At 41.9% G+C, this 27,733-nt stretch overlaps 1 protein-coding gene across 1 annotated transcript in view; it reads left to right on the top strand.

Moving 5' to 3' along the window:
- MYO16 (myosin XVI) overlaps positions 1-27,733 on the top strand; it is a 451,497-nt gene that overhangs the window by 394,252 nt on the left and 29,512 nt on the right. The window contains exon 32 of the mRNA XM_041730888.1: positions 14,513-14,671. Coding sequence (XP_041586822.1) covers positions 14,513-14,671 — 159 coding nt within the window. The remainder of the gene's footprint in view (positions 1-14,512; positions 14,672-27,733) is intronic.

Genomic DNA, 27,733 nt, shown 5'->3' with positions numbered 1-27,733 from the left:
ACTCTTAGGATCTTCCCTACAAAGAGTGAAAAGAGCCGGAGGAGGGACATGAACCAGAGGGATAATAGCAGTTCTAGGTATGCACATGTGATCTCCTGTTACTGGTAAATACTCAGAAATGCTATGGAACGTTTGTTAATGCTATTCTGCTAATAATATTAATAGCCGATGTTTGTGAATGGTTCTTTGCTGTTGGCCAAGAACACAGATGTCTCCTTGGCCCTGCATGAGGTGAGTGAAGCAGATGTTAGCATCCCTATTTGCTAACAAGCAATCTGAGAGTTGAGGGGTTAAGTGATTCTCCCGTAATCACAGGAACTAACCAGTCCCAGAGTCAGGAATCAAACACGGCTCCTTTCTCCAAAACTTGGGAGAAATTTCTGTTTCTATTATACTAGGCCATTCTCAGTCTCCAAAAACATTTAAAAATCTTAAGTGATATAGAGTCCCTATCTGAGAGAACAATCCCTTTCTGAAGTTAAATGTAAACTCATGACGAGGAAAAGATAAGGGAAGAGGGCATACTTTTTCTTTTCATTGACTTTCAACGGCCCCCATAATTGGGATAGGAGAAAGACATTGGAAAAAGCCTCCATCTTCACCACTGGGTGATGTTCTAGACAAAACAAAATAAAAACAAAAACAAACCATAGCAGTTCATTAGTTTCTGAATTATGTCAATCTGGAAGCAAAGATGCAGGTAATGGCGAAGTTAGAAACATGTCTGGACAAAAAAAAAAAAAACGAGTGTCGGGTGTCCAGTCAATCAGTATTTGTTGGGAAAATATTAAATGCACGGGTCTGATGACCATGGATGTCTACTAGACCTTTTACTAGACCTTGCAGCTCCCTTATCCTTTGAAACCTAGGCAAAAACCAAGCAGAGGGTGGTGACAATTGATAACGTAGATCAACCTGATCAAACATATTGACTGTATATCTATAGCCACTAGCATGCCAGTCTTACTAGAGACATATATCTTGCATAAATAGCTCATCATTTCCAAAATGAGCCAAATGTAGCCGAGAAGCCATCATGACTGGGATGTTCTGTGATGCACTGTCAACCGGAGAAGAATCTATTGTACCTGGAATTCCGAAGAAAAAAAAAAAAGAGGCAGTCTTTTCAGAAGTGGATTATCTTTCATAACCCGTAAATATTTTTCATGCTATCAACCCGATAAAGCAAGCAGCTATTGTGTATTGTGGGTCTCTATACGGGATTGTGAATTAAACTCCCACAGGGGGCTCCAAAGAGAAGCCCGGTGCTTTATCTTGTGAGGCACTCAGCAGCTCTTCTTAAGCAAGTTAATAAAGACCTTCCTGACAATCTGCATCTCATTACTGCCACATAATACAACATCCTGGGGTTTTCTTCCTTTTGTGAAGAAATGCTTAAAAGCGACATGGTGCGTGGAATGTTTTCCTAAAGACGGGCTGGATTGGTGCCATGTTCTCTTTCTCCTTAAGAGTATTGGCAGAGGAAAACCTATTTCTTAATTACCTACCAGTGTTCAGGTCCTTTATGCCGACTTGAATCATTTTTATGATTAATCCTCAGATTAGCCTAGAAAATCTCACACTACCTGTGAGTTAGCTCTATCCAGTATCACTTTTTATCCAGAGCTCCATTCCGTGAGTCCACAACAGTCACGTAGCATCCACTGTGTGCAATGCTTCGCATACTTTTTTTCTACTCTGGCTTTTACTTCCATCTTTTTCTAATTTCTCCTTGAAATCTGCAATGTTCGTATCCACATACTGTATGTTTGCAATGACTGGCCTGTTGCAATCATACTTGTTACTTGTAGTAAGACAGTAAACAACAACCTTGTTCCTTTTGCTCCTCACTTGGGTGACCAGGTCCTAAAATGTGCAGGGTCCAGACAATGGCAGGCATGAGCTAGATCTGACATTACACAGGTTTACATTGGAACACTCACTGTACCGCGATGCCCGAGAATTTGTGCATTACCTAAACTGCTGGAAAACCTACAGAAGAGCTTTTCCACACCCAAAGCTCTGGCCCATAATCAAATCTAATTTTTCAAAGGAAAATTACTTTTAAAGAATGAAAGAACTGATATATACACACTGAGTTGTGCATATATCAGTTTATCAGTATATGGGGATATTTCCCAGGCAAATGTGCATGTTTGGGATTTGGGTTTAATTATTCTTTGATGTGGAAAGATGGACAATTCATGAAAAAGTAATTTTGAGAAAGAAGACATGGCCAAAGCAGTGGAGAAAGCTGTGATCCCTACAGAAGCATTTCCATGTTACTGAAAAGTGAACCAATCTCCCAGCTATTAAATTATCTTCTGACATCACCTCCGTTTGCTGGAACTACATTTGCTTAACCTGTTCTCAGGTGAGGTCACCAGCTCATGGAGCCAGGCTGGTTTTCACAGCAGGGTGGAGGGGATTTATCAAAGTACAAACAACTAATTTAAAGTGGGAGCCCCCAGGTACTTCTAACAGCTCATATGTCCTTTCCTTGGTACCCAGATCCTATAGAGTGAAGAATATTTATTTATGTATTTTCATGAGAATTGTGTTGACTCTATTTCACTTCCCGGTATTTAACTACCGTTATATATAGCTAGTAATAGAGTCCTTCTTGGAGTCTTAATAGATAAATTGCTTTAAAAATAACTCCTGAAAAACACAATCTACATTGCTCCAGTTCGAGGACGTTAGCTTTCATTCCACTCTTACCATGTTGTTCTAATGCCTCCTGGCCACCCCTGATCTCCACACAGACCTTAGCACAACTAGAGGTTTCTCTTACGTGTCATACAAGACAGGCAAACTCTAATTGTGAACATTAATTTCACTGGTGGAGGTGCCGTGTGCAGGATGTCTCCTTCATCCACTTATGGAGTCTTGAAATTGTGTCTAATTTACAGAGGCTGAGGAGAAACAGAGGACAGAGCCACTGAACTCATGTATGGTGATGAGGGATCATAAAAACGTCTTTCTAATCTGATGATTATTAGAAAACCCAGCAATATGGTTCAGCTGCCAATCAGAGAGCATACTTATTGCTGTGAGGATTGAATCCATCCTAGGAACACTTTGTGATGATTTTAGGAGGAATGTTCCATTTTTTTTCAGATAATAAAATCATTCTATGACATGGTCCCAAAACATGCAGTTCTTCTCAGGACTTAAGAATAATTAGAGGGGGGGCAGCCCCGGTGGAGCAGCGGTTTAGCGCTGCCTGCAGCCTGGGGTGTGATCCTGGAGACCCAGGATCGAGTCCCACGTCAGGCTTCCTGCATGGAGCCTGCTTCTCCCTCTGCCTGTGTCTCTGCCTCTCTCTCTCTCTCTCTCTCTCTCTCTCTCTCTCTCTGTGTGTCTCTATGAATAAATAAACAAAATCTTTAAAAAAAAAAAAAAGAATAATTAGAGGGTTAACTCCAGGCAAGATAGTTCAGCTAGTAACCGTATTTTCTATTACTGTTTGCCTGAAGTTTTCAAAGAGGTTTGGAAAAGTCATCAAGTAAGAAGGACACACTTCACTCATTTTTTTTTATTCAAAATACCCACCAAGGATCTATTTTGTACCAGGCATTGTACTGGATTTTCAAAATAAAATGTGGGGTCTGTTCAGAAGCAGCTCATAGCAGGGAAACATAAAAAATCCAATGTATCCATGTGGTAAGAGATGATTTGCATGAAGACACTCTTTGGGCATCACAAAACACTACTTACCCTCAAAGCTTGTGAAATGCTGCTTTTTTAAAAATTCAATTGGTTCTATTCTCCTTCATCTTTAAATGCTTGTCATGACCCACTAAATTGATTTCTCAGACTGTAAATATGTCTTTTGCAACACTGATATAGAAGGTAGGATTTTTATGGAGGCACAAGACAGATTTGAGACCAAACACAAGGACAGAAGGTGCCAGGACAGGAGGACCCCGGCCCTCATGCTACAGACCAATTTGTGCTTTGTGCTCTATCCTGCACTGATTATAGGCTTTTTAAGATTTTATTTATTCACAAGAGACACAGAGAGTGGCAGAGAGAGAAGCAGGCTCTCCATGGGGAGCTCAATTCAGACTCGACCCCAGGACCCCAGGACCACAACCTGGGCCAAAGGCAGATGCTCAACCACTGAGCCACCAAGGCATCCCAGATTATAGGATTTTGTACAAGGACATGGTGACATAATCAAGTTGTTCTTTGGAGTAACTACATTAGGGTATGTGGAAAGGATAGGTGTCTCTCTTTGATTTTTCTCTATTAATTTAAATGTAAACATATACACTTTAATAATGATTAATGAGAGATGCTTAGTGGTGGGGCATATGGGAAAGAGAATCCTACCTTCTAACTGGCCATTTGGTAGTGGGGAACCCCATCTTCCTTCCTGGATGAAATGAGAGTCCATTGGAGACACAGGTTCAGCCTTGCCCTACAGGGTCCCAATTGCTCCTCCCTTCTGAGTATCTGACATCAACACTATGATATGTCACTGCAGCGGCTGAAGGGAAATTTGCTCACATGCACATGTGATTTGGAGACAAGGAATTAGTAGCGCCAACCAGCCTATCTTTGGTAAAAGATGCTATTGCAGAAGCTACCAAAAACACAGTGCCCATGGCTCATCAGGAATTTCAACAAAAATTTAAATCTATCTAGATATTTTTTATTTTATGTTTTAAAGATTTTATTTATTTATTTTTGAAAGGAAAGAGACAGTTTGAGTTGGGGGAGGAGCAGAGGGAGAGGAGAAGCAGACTCCACCCTGAGCAGGGAGCCTGACGCGGGGCTCAATCTCAGAACCCCAGGATCGTGACCTGAGCCAAACCAAGAGTTAGATGGTCAACCAACTGAACCACCCAGGCACCCCATACAGATATTTTTAGTTCGTTACTGAAGGCCTCAGAGCTACTGGCTTATTGTCAGCCAATGTGGGCAGATGGGTTGCTCCCTAAGAGATGAGCAGGGTACCATTCTTTTGTTGTTAAAATACTGAAGCAGTTGGATATGACTGCTGTCTGAGGGCCTGCGGGGCTCCCAAGTGCACCCCCACACCCTGGGTGTCCTGGCCCCAGGCCTGTCCAGTTCCTTCTTGGTTAGATGTTGACACGACAGGCTTAAGGTATGTATATGGTTTGTGCCTATTCTGTGGGCCCCAGCCTGTGCCCTTTTGGTTATTAAATATCTGAGGTGGGTAAATTTTGTGATTACTCCTGAACAAGGATTTTGAAAAGACTCAGCATACACCACTGCTATTTTTTTTAACTTTTGTTGATTTTACTGATTCTTCCTCACCTGCCACACCATACCAGTGAAATTAGTGTTCACAGCTAGAGTTTTCCTATCCTGTGTGACACGTGTGTGAATCAGCCAACTCTAGTTGTGCTAAGGTGTATGTATACAGAGAGGATCAGGGGTGGCCATCAGGCACTAGAACATCGTGGTTAAGGCTGAATGCAAGCTAATATCCCTGAAATGGAGCAACATAGAGTATATTTTTTTAAGGACCAAAGTAGTTCTTCTTAAAGCAAATTGTCTATTAAAACAAAATCCAAGAGGTACTCAATTACTAGCTATATATAAAAGTGAACAAATACCAAGAAACAAAATAGACTCAACATAGTTCTCGTGAAAAATAAATAAATAAATGCTCTTTTGGGCTCTCTAAGATCTGAGGGAGGGGGCACTGGTCATTTACAGAAGAAAGGACGCACAAGCTGGTGGAGGTGCATGCGACTCCTCTGTGTTGCTTTTTAATGATGCTGAGCATCATTAGCTCACCATCTGTGACGCCATGCAGGTGTCACAGATACTGCATGTTTCCAATAAAAGAGCAGAAGATTATCCTCCTCACCTTTGCTTTCTGGAGAAAGCGAGGAGGACCCATTCACCTAACTAAAGCTGCCGAGGCTGACAGAGCTGCTTTGCAGGCACTGCGTTCCACGACTCCTGGATTTACATTACCACCTGGCACTTAGGAAATGTAAAAATAACAGCAATATAAATAACCACATGACCTATGAAATTATACGTGAGGAATGGGTCTCCGGGCCAGGCCAGTGTGGTGTTTAGATGTTGCATGTTCAGCTAATTATAGGAGAGGCGAGCTACCCAAGTACACGGAGAGGGAAGGAATTGGCGTGATTTGTTTCCCATTATGGCAGGGACAGAATAGATGGGCACAAAGGGATCCAGTTAGTTAAATTTAAAAGAAAATTGGCACAACATAATTTTCTGTGCATTTTTGGGTTCTAAAAACCTTATTTATACTGACAGTCATTTTTTAGCTTTACTATCAATACATTCTTCCCCTGCTCAGCACATATGTTGTTGAAGATATCACTCTATTTCCTGATTCAGTTGGCGTTTCTAGCACAAACCCTCTCCTTGCACTTGGCAGGGGAGTGGGTGGCAGGAGTGAGGAGTAGGGGACACAGAAGCATTTCCATTCTACCCCACTTAACCCAGAAGATAGCGTTTGTGGCACTTTCTGCCACAGGAGAATGCCTAAAACACAAGTCCAAGAGGAATTTTGATCTACTCGAGGGTGGCGATTTCTTAAGGATTGTTAAAAAGTAGGAAGGTGTGCTGGGGGGCTGGTGCTAGCCTTTTAAGGTTGGTAACCCTGGGCAATTACTTTTTCTCACCCCATCCATCCTTTGTAATTGCTATGGTGCTCTATTTTTTCTGTTTCTTAAGTAATCATTTCTATAGAAATACAACCGAATTGTGGGACGTGGGACGTGGCTGTGTCATAAGGATAATCACATAGAAGTCCCAGGGTACTGTCTCCAGGTCCCCCTTCCTGTTAGATTCTAAAGGCCACTCTTGATACCATTCTGCAACTATTAGCAGATGGATGATAAAGTCAGATTCACATGGCTTAGGGTCGGTCAGTTGGATGTGCACTGTACAAAACATACGCAGACTCAGCCTGCACCCCTCTTTGTCAGCAGCCACACCTCCCATAGTAAGACCCACCCACCCTGTCACACCTCCTGCCTTGTGACACAAACCCATGTGGGAGGTCTGTCTGCTTATTTGAGGTTGGGATCAGACATGGTCTGCGTGTGGCCTTATAGTTGACATTTGTCTTTCTCTGAGGCAATATGCCATATGTTTGGGCTATGCACTCATGTATTTTTTTAAAAGTTTAATTCCCTTCCTAGAGACCCTTGTTATAGCAGAATGCAGGGGAGTTTGGGGTGCTGAATCCTAATTTGTATTTCTTCCTTACATGCAATAATATCAGATTTTTAGAAAAATCAGAGATGTAAAAGACAGTGCTCCTTGTAACACACACTGGATGCCGATTTGGGATCTAAGCGATCCCATCCAAATTTCATTACGCACCATCTATGTGTATCTGTAAGCACAGTCTAGCTGTAACTCCTAAATTTTAGGAACAAGAACTTGAGAAGTAGCAGGACTATGCCAGCCACGTCTCTCAGTGTTTGTACCTTTCCTTAATGCCAAAGAGGAAAAAACAAGCACATTCCCTCCACGCGGTAGCCTTTCCGAAGAGAAATTTTCCTATAGAGTTGCAGAAGGAATTAGAGCCAGCATGAGTAATGAGTTTAAAATGTATTTTCACATTTTTTCTGCCTTACATAGCACTCTCAGTATTTAATCAGTCAAAGAGCAATAGTTTGTTTTTCTCCTGCATTACTGAAACCTGGATCCTGTCTCCTGTGTTTCCAAAATACACTCTAAAATTATCTCAAGTTAAGGTAACCAAGAAAGAAGTGATGTGTTTAAGTGTTATTAAAGAAACATTCCGTTGCTCATTCCTTACTCATTCTCCTCAACCTTTCTGCAGCTTGCCTTGAGGTCGGCCTCCCTCTGCCCTGCCCTCCCCTCCGCCCCGCCTCCCAGCCCACACCTGCCTGTTGGTGTCTGTTCCTGTCCACTATCTCTGTGCCTCGCCTGCCTCCTGTGGCCGGGCTCCCGGGAACACTGCTTCCTTGCTGAGAGATCCTCCCTACTAAAAGACGCTTGAGTCTCCCCTACACACGTTCTTTTCAGTCCTAATAAATGCTCTGGCTCATTCAAATAATTGCCACTCCATTTAACCCTTGAGCATAGGGCTGTCACTTGAAGAGCAACATGCACAGCCCCAAACTTGTCCTATGTCCTGGCACCTCGCTGGCGCTGACTTGGTCCAGTCCCCCAGCTCCAAGGGACCTGTAACTTGGACCCCCCGACCCCTAGTTCTCCCCTCTGCCCGACTCTAAATGCTCCCTGCTCTTGTCTCTGATCTCTCCTCCAGCCTCATCTAGCTGGCCCCCTTTTTTGCTAGACTAATCCCATTTTAAAAATGCAGTCTTTATGTTATGCCCTTACCTGAGTACTTCCTGGACCCACTCTGGTGATGTTGCATAAGCTGCAAACATGCCCGCTTCCAAGGCAGAGTGTAAAGAACCAGATCCCCTCTCCCGTCTTCTCCCCTCCTATCCTATCACCTCCTCTCCTCCCTTCTCCAAGCAAAAAGGCTTTCCAGACCATCCTTTTCTGCAAACATTGGAGCTTATACCATGAGGAGCAGGTGTGGGGTGTCTTTAAGAAAAAGAATAAAAATGACAAAAATTTAGGGAGTGAATGGAGCATTTATTGAAAATGAAGAAATAAAGCAAAGCACACATTTATCAAAGCTGTCTTATGGAAGTGTTAATAGTGCATGCACTGATTGACTGGCTCTTGGACCTTGGATGTGACCTTTGCAAGTGAGGGTGGGGTCTGCAGCCATCACTCCATAGACTCCTGGTCAACCCACCTCTGCCCATCTCTAGGCACCAAGATTCCAGAGCCAATACCTGCCAAACTGATTGCAATTTTCTGACATTAGAGATCGCAAAGCCAGGTAAAGTAAGATTTTTTAAAAAACTGAACAATATGCATGAACTTGGCATATTGGTGAGACAAGGATGGAATATTTATCAGTGATAATTGGTAGCACAACAGCAAAAACCTAAATACACACTGTGGGTCAGGAAGAGATTTCAAATATCCCAAAGTCCTTTCTTCCCCTCACATTAATACGGCAGGTGGAAAGCAAACAGCTCTGGCCCTTTGAATACATAGAAAATTTTCACCTTGCACAATGTGAAATTTTCCTTAGGTTGTAGCTTTAAACAAATAGAGATTAGAACTCAAAGGTGTGTTAACAGTGGAAGTCCTTTCATGTTTCCAGGAATCTTGTGTGAACAAGGAGAAATGGTGATTGAGATTTGTCCATAATCATTCACATGGAATCTTCAGTAAATTTGTCAACTATTTTAATTGCAAAACATGTACTTTCCTTCTAGAAAAGAAAATTTTCTACAGCAATTTTGTTGTGACAATTGGCTTATTATTTATTCTGTTGTTTCTCTTTTTCAACAAATGTTTTATTGAGCACCTACTCTGTGCAGGCACTGTTCCAGGCTCCCATGGAGCACTTGTTTTCATGCTGCCAGCACTCCGGAAGGCGTCAAGCAGAAAACAAATGCTTGAGACGTATATGTCCTCGGTGAGAAGGATGACATAGGAAATTAGAGCAAGGAGTAGGGACAGAAAATGACCTGCACCAGAGAGAGGAGTTATCCTCTGGAAGGTGGTCTGGAAAGCCTGTCTGCTCAGGACAGATTTGAGCAGAGCCTGAGCAACATGCAGGGCTCCTAGCTCTCTCTGGGGAGTGAGCTGGGTTAGTAGAAGAATATCAGGCACACCTGGCAAGGGGGTAGCTGGAAATGAGGTCCAGGGTGCGCAGAGTATCAGGTGGTGGACGGTCTCTGCCACGGGAAGCCTTTGGGTCTCGATCTAAATGAAATAAGAAACCAGAGGAGAGACTTGAGTGGGCTAATGGCATGAACTGACTTAGGTTTTAAGGCAAAGTTTCTCAGCCTCAGCCCTACGGGCATCCTGGGTAGAAATTCCTCATCATGGGGGCTGGCTGCGCATTGCTCGCGCTTCATAGCACCTCTGACCTCCACCCACGAGATACCAGTAGCAGCCCCCTCCTCCTGGGTGAGGACTAGAAACATTTCCAGACATGGCCAAATGTCCCCTGGTGGGCAATATCACCTTCTATTGAAAACCAGTTTTCAAAGGATCACACCCCTCTCCCCAGTGTGATATTTTAGTTATTATATAAAAAACGAACACAGCAAAGCTGAATTTTTCCCGTATTCACATTTAGAGATTTGCTAGAACTCTCCCATGAGATTGAGATTCAACTTAACTGTGTCCACATTGTATCTAGTGTCAAGGCCAAGGCTTTCTCTTTGAGTCAGATCCCAGGGTGATTCATTTCTCCCGGACCTGTACAAACAGCACCAGGCAGGGGTCACAGAGAAATCCTGTTTACAGGCTGGGAGAAACAGCACAGGTATTCAGATCACCTCGTGTTGTGGAGCACCCAACCAAAGGATGCCACTGAGCTACACAAACCACTGATCAGACGAGATGCTGAGATACTAAAGTGACTCAGACATACCTTCAGTCTTTATACGGGATTTTACAGCACACACTCCCGTGCTTGTTTGCTTAGATTTACTGAGAGTCTGAAATATTTTCTTTTGCTGTGACTGTGACCGACTTTTCTTCACCCTCAAAATCCCAATGGCCCCTGCTTGGAGGCATGAACAGGCTTTGCCACTTTGTGTGCTCTGGATCATTCCTTATAGGACTCTCCATAAAGTGTGCATTTTGTATATGTGCTATTATAGCTAAGACTTCCTCAGACTCGGTGTCCTCTTGCTTTTTCACTGCTGTTAATTCCTTTACTTTGTGAGTCTGAGTCAGGGTCACACACACACACTCTCAACAAGCAATGTGGCAAATGCTCCTATGCTAAACTGACCCTTTATGGCAAGGTCAAACTGGAGGGTTTCTGCATTTGCCCCTCACTGTGGTTGAATCCAGGCATTAACATGTTGGGGCACAGATGCTTTTGCATGTTTGGATTTAGTTTGGAGCAAGGGTGTTTATGAGCAGAGGCTGACACAGAATTTAGTAAACCGAGAACCATCCCCACAATTAATATTGATGAATAAGGATAACCCAAAAGTGGAGACTTCTATATTGATGTTGCAACTCCAGGTCAGTGGCCAGAGTACAACGCTCAATCTATGGTTCCCAGTTCATTACCGCTGAGGCATGGCGATCCAGGAGAGCCACAGAAAAGCAGTTGCCTTATCCTTTAGATCAGCAAATGAAATGAAGGAAGACTTTAAACAGAGGGCCAAGCGTAGGAATGAGTGTGAGTGGGTGGTGGAGGCTGCGTGCCTCAGTCTGAACCCAGCTGCAACCAACGGCTGGTTATGAAATGTTTGCATGTAGCTTAACCTCCTCAAGCCTCAGTGACCTCATCTCGAAAATGGGTGTGAAAGCGACAGCTCTTCAGAAGTAGGAAAAGCAGAACAAACCTCGATGTTGCATCTAGCGGAGGGTTGGCTCATCATAGACGCTCAGGAGATACTATAATTATCATCAGAACAAGGTGAACTATTATCATCAGATTGGCCATCAATTCTTACGTTTTACTTGAAGAAGGACTTCTTTTCTTATGCCAACCCACAGGTATCCTGAGTAGACCTATGCTTTTAAGATAAAAATATAAAGAGACCACATTAAATGCATTTTGATCTCAAAAAAAATATATATATATATATAAAGAAATTTTTAGTAGATAATGTAAGAATCACAGCCTAACTTGTATGACAGGTTTAAAAACAGTCCTTGGCTACGGTATACCCTGCTGATTGGAAATATTTTTAAGGCTTTAATAGCAACATTGGAGGTTTTGACTGTAAATATGTGAACTGTTTATGGGCTGGACATTGGTTAGGAGGGAAGCTAGCATCTTGTTTGTACTGGGAGCCTACACAGTGTCTCAGAGGGTAGAGTTTTGTCCCACTAGAGGTGAGGGGACTGTCCCCATTGACCCAGTGAGGGACTCCCTGGCTCATAGCTTTCAGTAAGCCCCCTTTGCTCTGAGAACAGAACCTCTGTTCATTCCTGCCATGGCCTCCCATGGCCCTGGGCCATGTGCCCGGGCCCCCGCCCCACCTGCCCTCTGCTTCTGCATGCTTAACTCATTAGGATCCTACTTCCAAGTTCCCTCAAAAAGATGAGCTTTCCTGCTTCTTCAAGGCTTCACACATGTGGGTGATTATCTTTCTAGGCAGCCAGTCTTCTCCCTCCTTCTCTGAGCCTCAAGGCAGCCCTTAGGGGGATGCTTCCCTGGCCACACTGCCAGGCGGGGCGACCACTCACCCCTGCTGCCCGCTGCCCGCGGTTAGGTTTTCTGCCCCGCCTGCAGGTCTCTGCCTGTTTGTTTACTGGCTTGGCTGTGGTCAAACCGGGAGGTGAGCTCCAAGCCCCATCTGTGTCATGGTCATTACTGCATGACCATGTGGAGCCCCTGAAGGGTGTCGAACACATAGTAGGCATTCAAGAAACAACTCCCTTAGCTTGGAGAGGCGGACGAGTCTGTGTCCTGGGACAGCTTTACTGCCAAACCTGTTTTACTAACTCTCAGGATTTCGTGAAAGGGCAAACTAGAGTGGACCCAATGAAAGAGGGAGTCTCCCAGCACCAGCCTACGCAGTGACTGCTCGTTGGCGAGAACTCAGTTGGCTCCTTCCATCACCTGCTCTCAGGTTCCTCACTGCTCTTACGCGCACTGGCTGGGCCAGGCCTTTCCACTTCTGTTTAAATGCAGGGAGCCAGGGGCTACAGTGGATCCCTGGTCACTGAAATCTCCACGCCTCCAGCTGGTTTTCAAAGACCCTGTTGCCTTCATCCTATCTATCCAGCATTTCCTGCTCTAGACAGCAACAGCCCTTCCCCCGGAGCAGACCTGGCTCCTCTCTAGGCTGCACGCTCCGCTTGTAAATGACAGGCCCGGTGGCTCATCCGACCAAGGGCCCTACTGGTGAGGACAGGGGCACCCTGGGTTGAGGGAGTGTGTCTAGAGAAGCAGGGAAACACGGGTCAGTATGGAGCCTCTAAATAAATGCTTGTCACCTGCTTGTAGCACTGTTGGAATGTAAAGCTCGGGGCACCGGGAAATCATGTCTAGAGGCAAGAGTTAGGATCATGTTAAGACAAGCCTACAGAGATAAGCTCTGGGGGGCTGGCCTTTTCCCTATTTTCCTTCCCTTCCTCTCTTCCTCCGTCCTCCTCCTCCCTCCTTCCTCCCTCTATCCTCCCTCCATTCATCCTGCCTTCCTCCCTCCCTCTATCCATCCATCTTTCTTTCCTCCCTCCTCCCTCCTCTTCCATCCATCCATCCATGCCTCTCCCTACTTCCTCCCCCTCCCTCCTCCTTCCATCTATCCTTCCTTCCTTTCCTCCCTCCATCCTTCTTCTCTTACTTCTTCTTTCTATCCGTCCCTCCATCCATCCTCCCTCCTTCCATCCATCCATCCTTCCCCCTCCTTCCTCCCTCCCTTTCTCATTTCAGATCATTGAAGATAAACAGTTTTGCTGCACATAAAATATAGTAAAACAAATTATGCTTTTTATCCCTTTCAAATAATCTGGTAGCCTAAAACTTTAGAAAGGCCTAACCTAAAGGCAGTCAGTATCTACTGGGTACCAACAAAGAGCAGAAACAGTGTGCACATCCTCAATACTGAGCAAAACCTTCCAGATGTTGGAGATTTTTGAGGTCCCTGGGGAAGCAAGAGCCAATCCCAGGCACACCTGGCCAGCCTGAGAGAGAGACCATGACACCAAAAGAGGAGAGGGGAGGGGTGGCGAGGGCCGCATCTGATGCCATGGTGCACAATTGCGCTTGATTTGCACACTCGGTTCATGCGTAGGCCCTGCCTGAGGATAGTACAGTAGATTTTGCTCCATTGCTCCAACTCCTGGCATTTGTTATATTTTACTTTACTATTACTACATAGTATTTTTACAAAAAAGTCTTCATTGGCTCTTCAGCATAATTTGGACAATGGCTTCTGTGTTCATTGATCTCTGAACACTCAACATGGGACATTCAGTGAACAATTGGGTGATGTTAGTGTATAGAATGCAGAAGTAGGGTTTTGAAGTTAATACTCTTAAATGGATACTAACAAATTTTGTAATGATGCTGAAAGTCTATTTCTTATTTTTTAAGTCTATAGGATTGTCTCAGCTCTACTTAGTTTAATAATTAAGAAAAATACTGAAACATGAATTTATTGCCATGCTTCTTTTAGGTAATAGTGTTTTCCAGACAGACAGTGCTCTAGTGACAAGTTGCTAGACTCTGACATCAAAAGCTCTGTATAGATATGCTTGAAAATAATACATTATGAAACACATTATCACCACTTAATAATTCCCATTATGTTTAATAGTGTTGTGGCAAAATTTGGTGAGTATTTTGTAGGCCGTAAATTTAATTAAGGATGATTATTAATTTACTATTTCAAATGTAATTAATATTTATTTTTATGAGTTTTATTAGTTTCATCTACTATTTTATTAAACTAATCGGTACATTTTACTCAAAAAGAATAATCCTTTCTAAAATTTATTTTAGGTTTTGAAACTAACATGAACTTAAGTGGCCGAGATGATCCTGGTAGATCAGAAATTGCATCTGAAACTCAAGATAGAAATGCAAATAACCATGGAATTCAATTACCTAATTCACTATCGAGTGCTATCACTGCTGAAAATGGGAATTCCATCTCAAATGGTAAGTGCTTTTTAAACTCAGAATTAAATAGATGAAAGTATTAAGTTCTGTCAACTTTCTAGGGAGAATGGATTTGAAAGATAAAAATGAAGTAAGCTTAAAAACTGTAACATAGATCATAAATGTCACTGTGGGGTATATTGTAGCATTATATTGGTTAGGTTAAAGAATTACAGTTTTTTTCCTTGTTAGTTGACTTTTCAGAGATTGCTGTGGAGTATATGATATCTGGGAACCAATATAAAATGAGATTATACAGAATGGAAGGAGGAGATGGAGTTGCTCTAATGATATTTTTAATTTGAAAAATACCTTTTTCTTCTCATACCTGAGTAGTATGAGGGAAAATAATATTAAAGGCATGATAACCACCAGACTGGCCATAAGCTTTTAATTGGAATGTATCAATGAATGTGTCATCTAGAAATTGGTTATACTACATGTATCAAAAAATTGTCTACTAGTGTCTAAACAACTTATTTCTCTCATATGTAAAAGTAACCCATGGCTTCTAGAAATGGCTATTGGGAAGAGTCAGACCAATGTTTTCTTGAGAACATCCAGAGAAGCTGGCCAAAACTATTGTTTTTTAATCTGATTTTTCTTCTGATTAAGAATCTTTAATTCTTAAACTATTATGACAATGAGATCCAGGGAGGAGGCTGAGGAGGAGGTATGGAATGCCATAGGGACCAAGCAAGTAAACCCACATTCTAGGTTTTTCTCCAAGGGCCATTCAGAGCACTGTCTTAGTCCCCAGAAGGCAGCTCAGGATTCCAACTGGATTCCTGATGGCCTCCTGGATTGTGGGGAGAGACTAAGTCCAGGATCTGCCAAGGCCATGGGTCGGAGTCTTGACACATCCCTCCTAAGGGCTGTGTGTACCTGACCTAGAAACCATAGCTCAGTTATGAATCATCTCAACCCCTGAGGTTAATGGTGGGCCTTCAGGATTGACAGGGACCACAGGTGTCTGGGAGGAAATGTGTGTTTGTGTATGTGTGTATGTGTGTGTATTTGTGTGTGTGGTGTCCCAAAGGACAGTTACAACATCGGAGGCTTCAAAATGATCGAAACCATGTTTCAAATACAATATTCAACATGCAGTCAAAAAACCAGGCACATGACAACACAAAACAAGATAAAAAATTAACAAGCAGAAGCAGTCCCAATGCATCCATGGGAGCCATTGGAGTTCAGAAGCATGTCCTTTAAGATGAGTATGTTTACTATACCCAAGGAGATGAAAGAATGAGAATCAGCAAAAATGGGGAACTATAAAAACATGCCAAATGGAAATTCTGAAATTGAGAAATAGTCATAAAATTAAATACAATAGAAGATGAGTTTAAAGTTAATTAGACACAGTCATTTAAAAAGGGAAAGAAAAAAAAGAAACCTGAGGAAGTGGAAGATAAATGAGAAACTGTGAGAAATGAAACACAGAAGAAGCAAGAGAAGATTGGGGATTCCAGAACACAGTTTAGAGACATGAACGGTGTGGTGAGAGAGGCACTGGAATTCTGGAGAAAGGAGAGATGAGACAGGCAGCGGGGAAGACTGTGCCAATGCCAATACTTGTGTGCAAATGCTAATTGTGTCCTCATTCATAATCATCCAAAATGGACACCCATCGACAGGTGACTGGATCCTGTGGCTCTGTAAATTTACCACCACCTGCCCACTGCCTCCAGAACTTAGAGGCTTAATTCAGCAGAATGCTATTATTTCATACATTCTGTGGGTCAGGAATCTGGCCGTGGCTGAGTTAAGTGCCTTTGTTTCAAGGTCCTTTGTGAGGCAACTATCAACTAACAGTTGGCCAAAATTCTAGTCATCTTGAAGCTTGATAGAGAGATGGTCCATCTTCAAGATCATTTACATGGCTACAGGTAGGTTTCATCTGCTTCCTAGCTCACTCATACAGGCTTCTCCATAAGGGTGGCCTCACACCAGGGCAGCTGTCTCCTGCCAGGGCACGCAGTCCATGAGTGAGAAAGAGCATCTGAATGGAAGCCATGGTCCTTACATAGCCCATCCTGGAGAGAACATCCAGCACCTCTGCCACATTCTGTTCATTGCAAGCAGGTCACACATCCAGATCCCTTGGTGGGAGGGGGTTATATGAGGTGTGAGTGCCTAATCGTGGGCTCACTGGGGGCCATTTTACAGGCTGACTAGCACATGGATAAACTATGCAAAAAAAAGCAGAGGGGGGTGGTACACTACTCTCACATGCAAAAAAATGGGTGACTCTCAAGCACATTGCTCTAAATGAGAAAAGAATCAAAGACTACGAGTATGATTCCATTCACATGGTGTTTTGCAAAATGCAAAACTATAGGCAAAAAAAAAAAAAAAAACAACAACAACAGATGGTTGGTTGCCTGAGGCTGGGTGTGTGGCAGGAGATGGACTGCTGTCTTGCTCCATTCTTGCTGCTGTAACAAAATACCTAGACTGGGTGGCTTATAAATGGCCGAAACATAGCTCCAAGTCCGGCTCTCCTCCAGCTGGCAGATTGCCAGTCTCCCACTGTGTCCTTACTTGGTTGGAAGAAAGGAGCCAGTTCTTTGGGGTCTCTCTCATAAGGACACTAATGCCAATCATGCGGGTGCCACTCTCGTGACCTAATGTCCTTCCTGAGGCACCACTTCCTACAACCATCACCTTAGGGGTTAGGATTCCAACATATGAACAGGAGTGGGAGGGTACAAACATTCAGACTATAGCAGATTGTGGAAGGGTATGAATTGCTATCCACAAACAGGAACGCATGTGTTCCTAGAAATTTATACGTGTAGACATCTGTCTGTCTGTAAATGTGACTTTTGTTAAAATGAAACAAGCCTAATTAGAATAAATAAGAAGAAAACTGCCCCTAGGCATCTCATAGTGAAACACTGGTAACTGAGAGTGAATATTAAAAGCAGCCAGAAAAAAAAAAAAAAAGACAAACTCTAAGGAGCAGCAATTCAAAAGACAATTCAAAAACAATAAAGTAACATATTTAACACGCTCAAATAACTGCCAATCTAGGTTTTCATAAATAGTAAAAAACTTCTGTATCAATGCACAGGACTTAGGGTAGTTTTAGAAAAAAAATAAAAACTAGAAGAACTAAATACCGGCAAACCCAGAAGGCTCAGAGATACAAGCAGGAAAAACGAATAGTAAATAAAACCGGTGTAATCAGGAGAGTGTAAAGCAGAGTTTACTATCACACTTGGATAACTCAAACTCGCAGGCTATAATTTCGAAGGCAACCACTGAAGGAATAATAGTGGAGTATATAATTTCCAAACTAATAAACAGTAAAATAGAATAATAAAAGTCAGTCCACCCAAAAGATGGCAAAAAGGGTAAACAGGAGCTCTCTGACAAACAAGACAAATAGAAAGGTCATAGATGGTAGGCATAAAAACACCTCTGAAAATAACGAAGCTTGAATGCCATGAAACCATAAGAGATTCATTTAGTGTGAATTTGCATTAAAGATAAATTCATTAATAAAATATTTTAAAGCCTAAGATCTCTGAAAAGCGTATAAAATATGAGAATGCTACAAATTTAAATGTGAAGGAACAGAACAGGGAATGGTATGCTATGCACTTATTAACAATAACCATTCTCATTTGTCTGGGAGTTCTAAATTACAACTCTAAGGAATCAGTAGATTTCGGAAGAAATCACAAAAATCCAGAACTTTGTAACTAGTGTCAATGAAAACATAACAGAACTTGTGGGACACTGCTAATGTCTTCATCAGTGGAAATGTATGTCTTTAAACATATGTATTACAAAAGAAGAAAGGGCAAAAATCGATTTTTCAAATACAAGTTAGAAACAGAGCGACCATTAAACACCAAGGAAGTTGAAGGAAAGATATAATAAAGGTAAGAGCTAAGTTATTGAAATTTGTAACAAATAACAAAACCAGAAGTCAGTTTTTTGAAAAAAAATTCTTTTTGAAACATGAATAAAACGGACAACTCTCTTGTAAGGAAAGTAGACAAATAAAGAAGGTGGCACAGATGGCTACTCTAGGGATGAAGAGGAGACCTGCCACTGACCTTCCAGAGCTTGAGTATGTTATGAACACTTTATGCCAAAATAAATTTGTGAATTTAGATGAACACATTTCTAAAAATAAATAAATAACTACAATCAAAATGGACCAAAAAAATAGGAAAGCTAAATAACAATGTAAATATTAAATCAATTGAAGTTGTAATTGAATACTTTTCTGTGGGGAAAACCCAAATGACTTTCCTGGTAAATTGTCTCCAAATCTTAAGGATGAAAGAATGCCAGTGTTACATAAACTCTTCCAGAGACTAGGAATACAGAAAAAGAGGGAAGACAGAAAACCTTCCCAGCTTGCATAAATAACGACCTAATTTATAACAAACTTGGCATTGCAGGGCACTGGGGGAAGGATATTCATTTGCTATCTATGTGAGGGAAAAAATGAACTTCATCCGTACTTTGTGCTATACACACAAAAGATTTCTAGCAGATTATAGACCTAAGTGTCAAATGGAAAATAATAAAATTTGTAGAAGAAAATATAGGCTTATTTTTTAACCTCAGAAGTAAGAAAAAAAAAGACTTCTTAAACAGGCCACAAAAGAGTGGTAACCACAAAGGAAAAATAAAATTATATATATAGAGAGAGTGGGGGCGAGGAAGTATTTTCTTTTTTTAAAAGATTTTATTTATTTATTCATGAGAGACACAGAAAGAGACAGAGACGTAGGCAGAGGGAGAAGTAGGCTCCCTACGGGGAGCCCAATGCGGGACTTGATCCCGGGATCCTGGGATCACAACATGAGCCAAAGACAGATGCTCAACCATTCAGCCACCCAGGTGCCCCAAGAGGAAGTATTTTCAAAAACTTAACCAACAAAGGGTCATATTCGGTGTTTACTTAGAAACAAAAGACTATCAAATAGGAAATTGGATGGAGGACATGTATAGGCACTTAAGCATTCTTTAGAATCCACCTTCACTGGTAATTAGAGAAATGCCCATGAAAAGCACAGGAGATACTACTGCACACCTTGCAGAACGGCAGCACTGACCAACAAAGAGGGGAGGGGCTCTGGCAAAAAAAATCCTTGCTGCCCAAGGGAGGACAGCGATTTTGCTGGAGAAAAAGCAGCCCATGGTGATTGGGAGAGAGTGTGATGGGGGCTTCTGAGTCCCTGACACAGTCCTGTTTCTTGACTCATGTGCCAATTACAGTTCCACAATTTAAAAAGGTAAAACGGAAGAGAGAGGAGGGAGACAGGATGAGAAGGGAACAGAGAGGGAAACAGAGAGTCCATGTTATGCATCCAGGACAGTGGGTGGTCCCCAACCCATTTCAGGTTTCTTCTAGGTCCCAGGGAACATAGGGAAGCTGAGGATCATTGCTTCTCAGCTGAGCGTATTGCTCATCCACAGATGCTTACTGCTGAGATCAGAAGCAGGAGGAGGGGAGAGGGAATAGGATGAAAACCAAGCCGGGCCATTCCTATCACAAGTCACACATTATTTCGGGGCTGGTGGATGGGGGTAGTCTGGGGATAGGTAATTGGTCGAGGCAGGGTTTATTCGAGTTTAGCATGAAGGTCTCCAGGGCAACGTGGAAATTCCCTGTTGGCACTCAGAAAATAAGATTGTTTGAATCACACACACATAGAAAAATTCAAATGGTTTTACGAACCATACCCCACCATAATAAACAAGGATGATGAATAATGATCAGAAATATGCAGGTCATAGGGAGCCTGGGTAGCTCAGTCAGTCAAGCATCAGACTCTTGATTTTGGCTCAGGTCATGATCTCAGGGTCCTGAGATTGAGCCCTGAGAGAGTCTCCATGCTCAGCGGGGAGTCTGCTTAGGATTCTCTCTCTCTCTGCCTCTACCCCTCCACAACATGTGTGTGCACACACGCACCTTCTCTCTCTCTCAAATAAATAAATCTTAAAGAAAAAAATAAGTACAGGGTTCATGAGACAGAGGCTTTTTGGTGCAATGGGGGTGGGAGAGTGACATCAGTTAGACACAGGAGGATTTTTCTACCAGCAGCAAAGACTTGTAGAAAAAAAAAGTGCCCTTACCAAATTTTATTACCACCACAAACGGACAAAAGTTCAGGCAAGAATGATACAGGCTCCCAGAACCCCCAAGTATCAGCTTTCCTTAACATTTTTCTCTTGGCCGAATTTCGCAGCTTTTAAAATTAAGATATTATTATTCATATGGCATTTATCATTTCATGCATGTTATACAAATTATACATGTTTTGGAAAATAGAGGGAAGAGTAAAGAAAGAATAAAAACTATCAATTTTTTACCTAGAAATACTCTAAACGTTCTAATATTCCACTGTGTCGAACTTTGTTTTCATAAGATTATTATGTGTATAGTTACGTCATATATTTGGCTTTACTTTCATAAAGTTTGAATTATACATACGTGTAGTTTTACTATTCTGCTCTACTCCCTTAGAAGTATCATGTGGTTTATCTCCGTGTCAGCAAGTACAGCTCTGCTTAGCTTACAGCTAGCCGTTAAGTGTGCTCAGTGATGGCACCTCATCGTATAAGACTGCCATGGTTTACAATAACCAAACCCTATCGGTTGGAAAGCAAAATTATCTCCTGATTACCCACCCTTAAAGTAACACTGTAATGTATTATTCTAACTTGATTAAAATAGGTATTTTGTAAAGCTTTTCAGGTTAATGTTTGATATTCAGATTTATGCATATCTGTTTAGCTAGAAATATAGAGATCTTTTAAGATGGTTTCTTTTAATATGGTTACTTTCTGAAATCTCTGATGCTAACTCTTAGGGAGTAGGTAAAGATAACAAAAAAATTATGTGCCCTTATATTGAAATTAAGTATTTCTAGAATAATAAAAATGGAATTTGAGTGACAGCAATAGCAAACAAATATGTGATAGAAGTATATTTCACAAGGGCTACATATATCTAGTAAGAAAATAATTAATTCCTGTTTTACTTGCAATTTTGGAGTATTTAAAGATCAACACCATGAAAAAAAGGAATTTAAAATATGTTCAAATGATGAAAACTGAATACACAAATAAATATTTAAGAAAGATGACCATAGACTCATTCATTTGTGCTAAAGTTTCAGCCCATGCTTCTCCCTAGCTCACCTTGGATGACGTTTATCCTATCATAAAGAAAAAGAAAAGAAAAACTTCTTGTCACCAAATTATTAAATTTGTCTTTGTCTTGAGTCAAAAGCCAAAAGCTTTGGCTTGAGCAACAGTCCTGGAAAACCTAACAACAAAAAACTCGGAGTTTTACTCTAAAAGTCAAAGTAAAACCAAAAACCAATGGAGCAAACAAACAAAAAAATCCTCCATACCAAAATGGAAATTTTTGTGGAATACATTGCCTGAAATTAACAATATCAAATTAAATATTTAGGACTCTCGGGCTTCTAAACTTCAGCATGTAAAAAATTTTCGAGCCCTAGAACACAGGTATATACATTGCCCCTTAAATCTTCTAGGGACCAGGTTTTACAATAAAGCTAGTTCTGTGTTGTCATTAATTGATGATCACTTTGAAACCTCAGGAGATAACATGCACAGAAGAAAAATTATTGCAATTGGGGTTTCAGTCTTTAAAAGCTACCTGCAACTTCCCCATAATGACGACAGTACTGAGCACAATGCCCTGGATACTTAGCACTGGGTAGGCAGACACTGATTGGAACGATGTTGCAGGTTACATGGGAGCCACTGAGTTCTGGGCAGGGTGCAGAGTCAGAAAATTTCTCCTTGTCCGTATGATACAAACTGAACAAATATTACACATGTGCAGTACATGATATATATGTGATCATTATAATTCTGAAAGCGGTTACTGCTCATGATTCCTAATTCACAACATAGAGTCAGTGTGCTTTCTAAATAAAGGCACGAGATGGAAATAAATGTTTAAAATAACTTGAAATTCTAATTGAATCAGAAATAGTGTTATTTTCTAGGAAATTATTTCTCTTGCATGCCAGTATCTGCATGCTACCTCTGCTTCCCAGAAATAATTATCTGTTTGTTCATTTGCTGAAATATAGTTATGTGTGGGTAATTATAGCTATCACTTACTTTAATTGCCATCCTTTTACTAATGTGAACACAGACTTAGATCTTTTTTGGTATACTTAATTATTCCCCGGACTTGTGGTTATTTATCATTAGATTAAGGAACAGTTTTTAGCGTTAGGACATTTTAGTTGTATCACACAAAATATTGTGAGCATAAAGATGTTTATTTTGCGGAGAAATAAAGATATAAAAAATCCCAGCTAGGCCATTTTATGTTCAGTATGACTTTCTTCCTTGCTGCTCAATGAATATACATTTTATTGCTGGGCATCAGGAAACAAATGGCAATTAAAGAATACAGCCATTACATTTGGTTTTCCATTTATCATTCTTGAAAATTGTTTCTTTTTTTTACTCGAGTTATGTTTATCCTCGCTGCACAGTAAGGATTATCTGTGGTGTAAAGGGCTTTCCACAGGGAAGGACTGGGGGTGGGAGGTGGGGACCATCTGCAGGACCAGGAGCTCTGCATTCTTTACATCGGCTCCAGCACCATATTGAAACTAGCACCACCAGAGCACCAAACCACAGTGATTCTGGAAACATCTAAAAATGCCTTTTGTCAGCCCTGCTCGAGATAGATCCAGAATGCTGGCAAAGGATCCTTTCTTTGAGCCCATGAAAAACATTCAAATATACATTTTGCAACATCACTTTATTTATGGGAATTGTATAGATTCTTTGGAACTCATATTGTTGTCTGATTCAAAGGCCAACTGCCAGAGGAAGCAAGCCTTCACATGACAATCTGGAATATTGTGCAAATATCTATTTTCAGCAGCAGAAGGTAGCTTTGCAAAGAAAGCTAGCTCCTCAGGCATTTAGAAGGCCCTGCCCCACTGCATCTGGCTAAAAATATTTTGAAGTCATATCAAATAATGGCTAATTTGGATTTCATTTAATTAACTTTTCCCCACTGTAGTTGAAAAGTCGGGATTCAAAATGGCTGGGTTGAAATGCCCACTCAACTCTTTCCTGGCACTGCTGCATGGTCCCTGTGTGCCTCCGTTCAGACCCCAGCTCTCATGCTTACGAACTCCATGCCTTGGAGCAAATTACTTAATCTGTATGGGTCTCAGTTTTCTCATCTTAAAAATGGGGATAATTAAAGGGCCTGCCTTATGAGATTGTTATGAGGGTTTAGTACAATGATGTTAGGACAAATTGGTGTTCAATAAACGTTACCTATACATAGGTATCATAAAAGCTTAGATACTAGAGAGCTAGAAAATCACTGAAAATGTGTCTAATAAAAACAAAAAAGCATGATGTAGTTGAAGTATAAGGCAGTGAGTTAGTTTGCCCAAGACCATACAGATTATAATGCTAGAATCGATGACTAATGACTTACTTACACATAGACCCCAGTGCCCCGTGTGTGTAGTCAAACATACTTATCATTTTGGTGGCCTACACTGGTATTCAGTGTGATGACAGACATTACAAAATTGGAGCCTCAGAAATGAATGTAAATTGAGATATATGGCTGGAGTTCCAGGGAAGGCTCTGTTTTTTCCCTTAGAGGGTTAGAAAATTCAAAATAATATAAAGGACAGGTTGGCATGAAGAAGCCTGGTGAAAGGCAAGTGCACATCAGTCAACCAAAGCATTTATGAGGCACCAGTTGCATGCAGCCCTTATGCAATGCATGCAGAACCATAGGAAATCTAACCAACTCAGGAGGTGCTCTGTTTGGAAAGGGGATCATATGTAGTGTTAACAATACATTTCAAGAGAAATCACAAAACAGAACAGCCAGTAACAAGTGTCAGATCAATGACATAAATAATGAGTGCTCTGTTGCCTCCAGATGGAAGAGATTCCTGTGGGCTGAGATTTTTTTTTGAAATATTTTATTTATTTATTCATGAGAGACACAGAAAGAGAGAAAGAGGAAGAGACACAGGCAGAGGGAGAAGCAGGCTCCCTGCGGGGATCCCGATGCAGGACTCGATCCTAGGACCCTGGGATCATGGCCTGAGCCAAAGGCAGATGCTCAACCACTGAGCCATCCAGGTGTCCCAAGGATTGGGATTTTCAGAATGGATCAGATTCAGAGTAGAAGGGCACACTTTCCAGTGAAGAAATGATGTTGAGCTTCTGGACAAGAGAACAGGGCACCCTAACAGAAGTTAGAAACAGTTTGAAGAGGAGGTTTATTCTGTGGGTTGGATTTGAAGTTCAAGAGTTAACAGGGACTCATAGCTGTCCACGGTGATTACATAAATGATGCTAATAGCTTGGGAGTTTCAGAGGAGTTCCAGGATGGAAAGATAGAAAAGGCAGAGTTTTCAAGGAAGCTGGAGAAATGGGATCATTTTTAGCCTCAGAGGAAAACATTTAAGGAGAAATGAGGGAAAATCTGACCACAGAACCATGTAGAGTGCCAAGCTTTTAGAAATCTCCCTTGAGAAGGGCAGACCTTCTGACCTGAGATAGAGGAGCACAGATGTCCAATTTCACAAAAACTGAGAGAGGCATGACTTAAAGATAAGGGGGTACTGGATAGGCTGGGAGGACACGAAAGGAGGATCAAACCTCATTGCTATTAACTCAACAAACTTAATTTCAGGGATTGTGACCAGCAGGTACTAACTGGTTCATTACACAAGATTCAGAGACACACCACCTTCTACAGCCCGCGCCATGCTTCTGTTCTTAGAAGACTTTCCATAAACCCGTGGGGTTTTACATGGAAGCTTTACCACCACAGAGGCTATTCCTTTTCAACATCCCCCTTACAAATCTCAAGGGAGTCCTGGATCAGGATCCACACCACACATGATGGGGAGAATGTCCTGAACCCCACTGCCCCTGAGCATCCTGGGGAAAGATTCCTTGCAAAGCTCTGAGCAGGACCCCACTCACAAGGAGAGGATGTACAGAGTCTCCTCCCTCTACCTGGACCCTTGATCAAAACTCAAGGCTGATGACTTCCTGACTCCCCATCTGCCAACCCCCAGTGCAGACCGGCATGTTCTATAGTGTTACTATTACATCAGCGGGTGGGGAATGCCTCCCCCAAGCCTCTGCCTGCCTTCTTTGAACAGAAGAGTGGGGAATCTGGGGGGCAGGATGTGGATGGCTGCAGAAGACCTGAGCCCTTGCTATAATTTGGAAAAACATGGCTCCTGAAAATGATGGCTTCATATCAAGTGGGCTTGTTTAGCATTTTGAGGCCCCCCATTGGGGCCGTGGAAAGGACATGTTGAGGGCAGAGAACTGTATCCATCGGGAATGTCACTTCAGAATGTGGTCTGAGGAGAAGGCTGTGGCCACAAATAACGTAGAACATGTTTGTGAATGTGCAGACAATCTTCTGGGATACAAGCCTTCAATGGAACTCAACAAATAAATGTTCAGATTAACCTGAACAGGATGGGACATCCCCTCCACACACATCACAAAACTTCAGCTCTGTAGGAACACAGTAGAATTCTCTACCCCAAGACTTGGGGGCTTGTCTGGGGCCTTTGCATAGCACACGGTAGCTGCAGAGGAAACCCCTTGCCTGCAGGAGAGATACATGTTAAGAATTGACAGGTGAGATGACATGATTTCTAGGTCTTTTTTTTTTTTTTTTTTTTAAGATATTGAGAAGTGAAACAAGATTAAAATAATGACTATCCCAAATCTTGGTGATGCACAACTAGAGTTTCACTACATCTTCTCTTTACTTTTATATGTGTGTGAGGTTTCTGTAATAAAATGTTTTAAACACTTGTTATCTTAATAAATAAAGTGGGTATGTTAATGTACTTCTACGTGCATTTTTTGAACATTTATTGCTTATTTTTATTATTTAGTGCTTACTTACTTTCCTCTCACTACATATTCTTTGCCATGTTTTAAAATCTGACAGCAGGTTCTTTATTTTGATCTGTAGGGTGCTTTAAGAATAGGAAAGCCTTTTATTTAGTATATTTAAATGTTCTGTATTGTTCTTTTTTAGTTGGCATTTTATTTTTATGATATTTTAGCATATATTTATTTTTAAATGTTCAAATAGAGATACTAATCCATTTTTTCCTTCATGGGTTTTCTTTTTTTTTCCTTTTGGTGTCATTTTTAGATTATTTGCCTTTAAAATGTGCTGCTTCTCATATGGCAACAAGATAAAATATTGTATTGTTCAAAAACAAAACTAAATTAAACTCTGCCTTCTAACGTCCTCAGTGCTTCCCAGTTATAACTCTATCTTCTGGCTCCCACTCCCTTTGGCACATTGGCCTGAGTGAGCTTCTCCCACCTGTTTGCTTCAACCATCAAAGGTTTCCTGCACCCCAGGCTAGTCGGTCTCCTTTACTCCCTCCACCTGCGCTTTCATGATGGGGAGGAGACACCACACACACCAAGGCTCACAGCACCCCTCCTCCCTCAACCGCCCCTCTGCACCCGGCTCTCCATCCCCATGCCTTCACCTGCCCTACCCTGACACCATCTGTCCCTCCCTTGTTGACCCTGCCACAGGCTCTGGGATCCGTGATTCCTTTATTCAACAGGTAAGAAAGGCCTCTTAACTCACCACTCAGGTAAAATGGCATCATATCCCTTCCCCATCTCAGAAACCCATGGTGCTGTCCATTGCCTACAAAATATTATCAAATGTCTGTGGAATGGCATGTCAAGTGCTTCCCCTTGACCTTCCCTACCTTCCAGTACATCTTGCAGGGTCCCCCCCCCTCCCCCAGCCACACCCTCTCAGGGGCCCTTCCACTGGGTGTGGAGCCATCTGGAAATTTGATGTCTTTACCTAGAGTTCTCCCAAGCATGTGCACCTTGACTTGTTCACCTTTCAGCGCATTCTCCTCCCAGAAGACTCAGATCCTTTGATGTCTCCACCACCACGTGCCTCCAGTCCCTTCATCAGAATCCATCCCTGCTCTCTCTAGGACCCTGCTCAATGTCACTTGTCCCCACTGCCTG

The sequence above is a fragment of the Vulpes lagopus genome, chromosome 16, assembly GCF_018345385.1.
Source record: "Vulpes lagopus strain Blue_001 chromosome 16, ASM1834538v1, whole genome shotgun sequence".
NCBI classification, from domain to species: domain Eukaryota; kingdom Metazoa; phylum Chordata; class Mammalia; order Carnivora; family Canidae; genus Vulpes; species Vulpes lagopus.
This window is presented reverse-complemented; position numbering and strand designations above follow the sequence as displayed.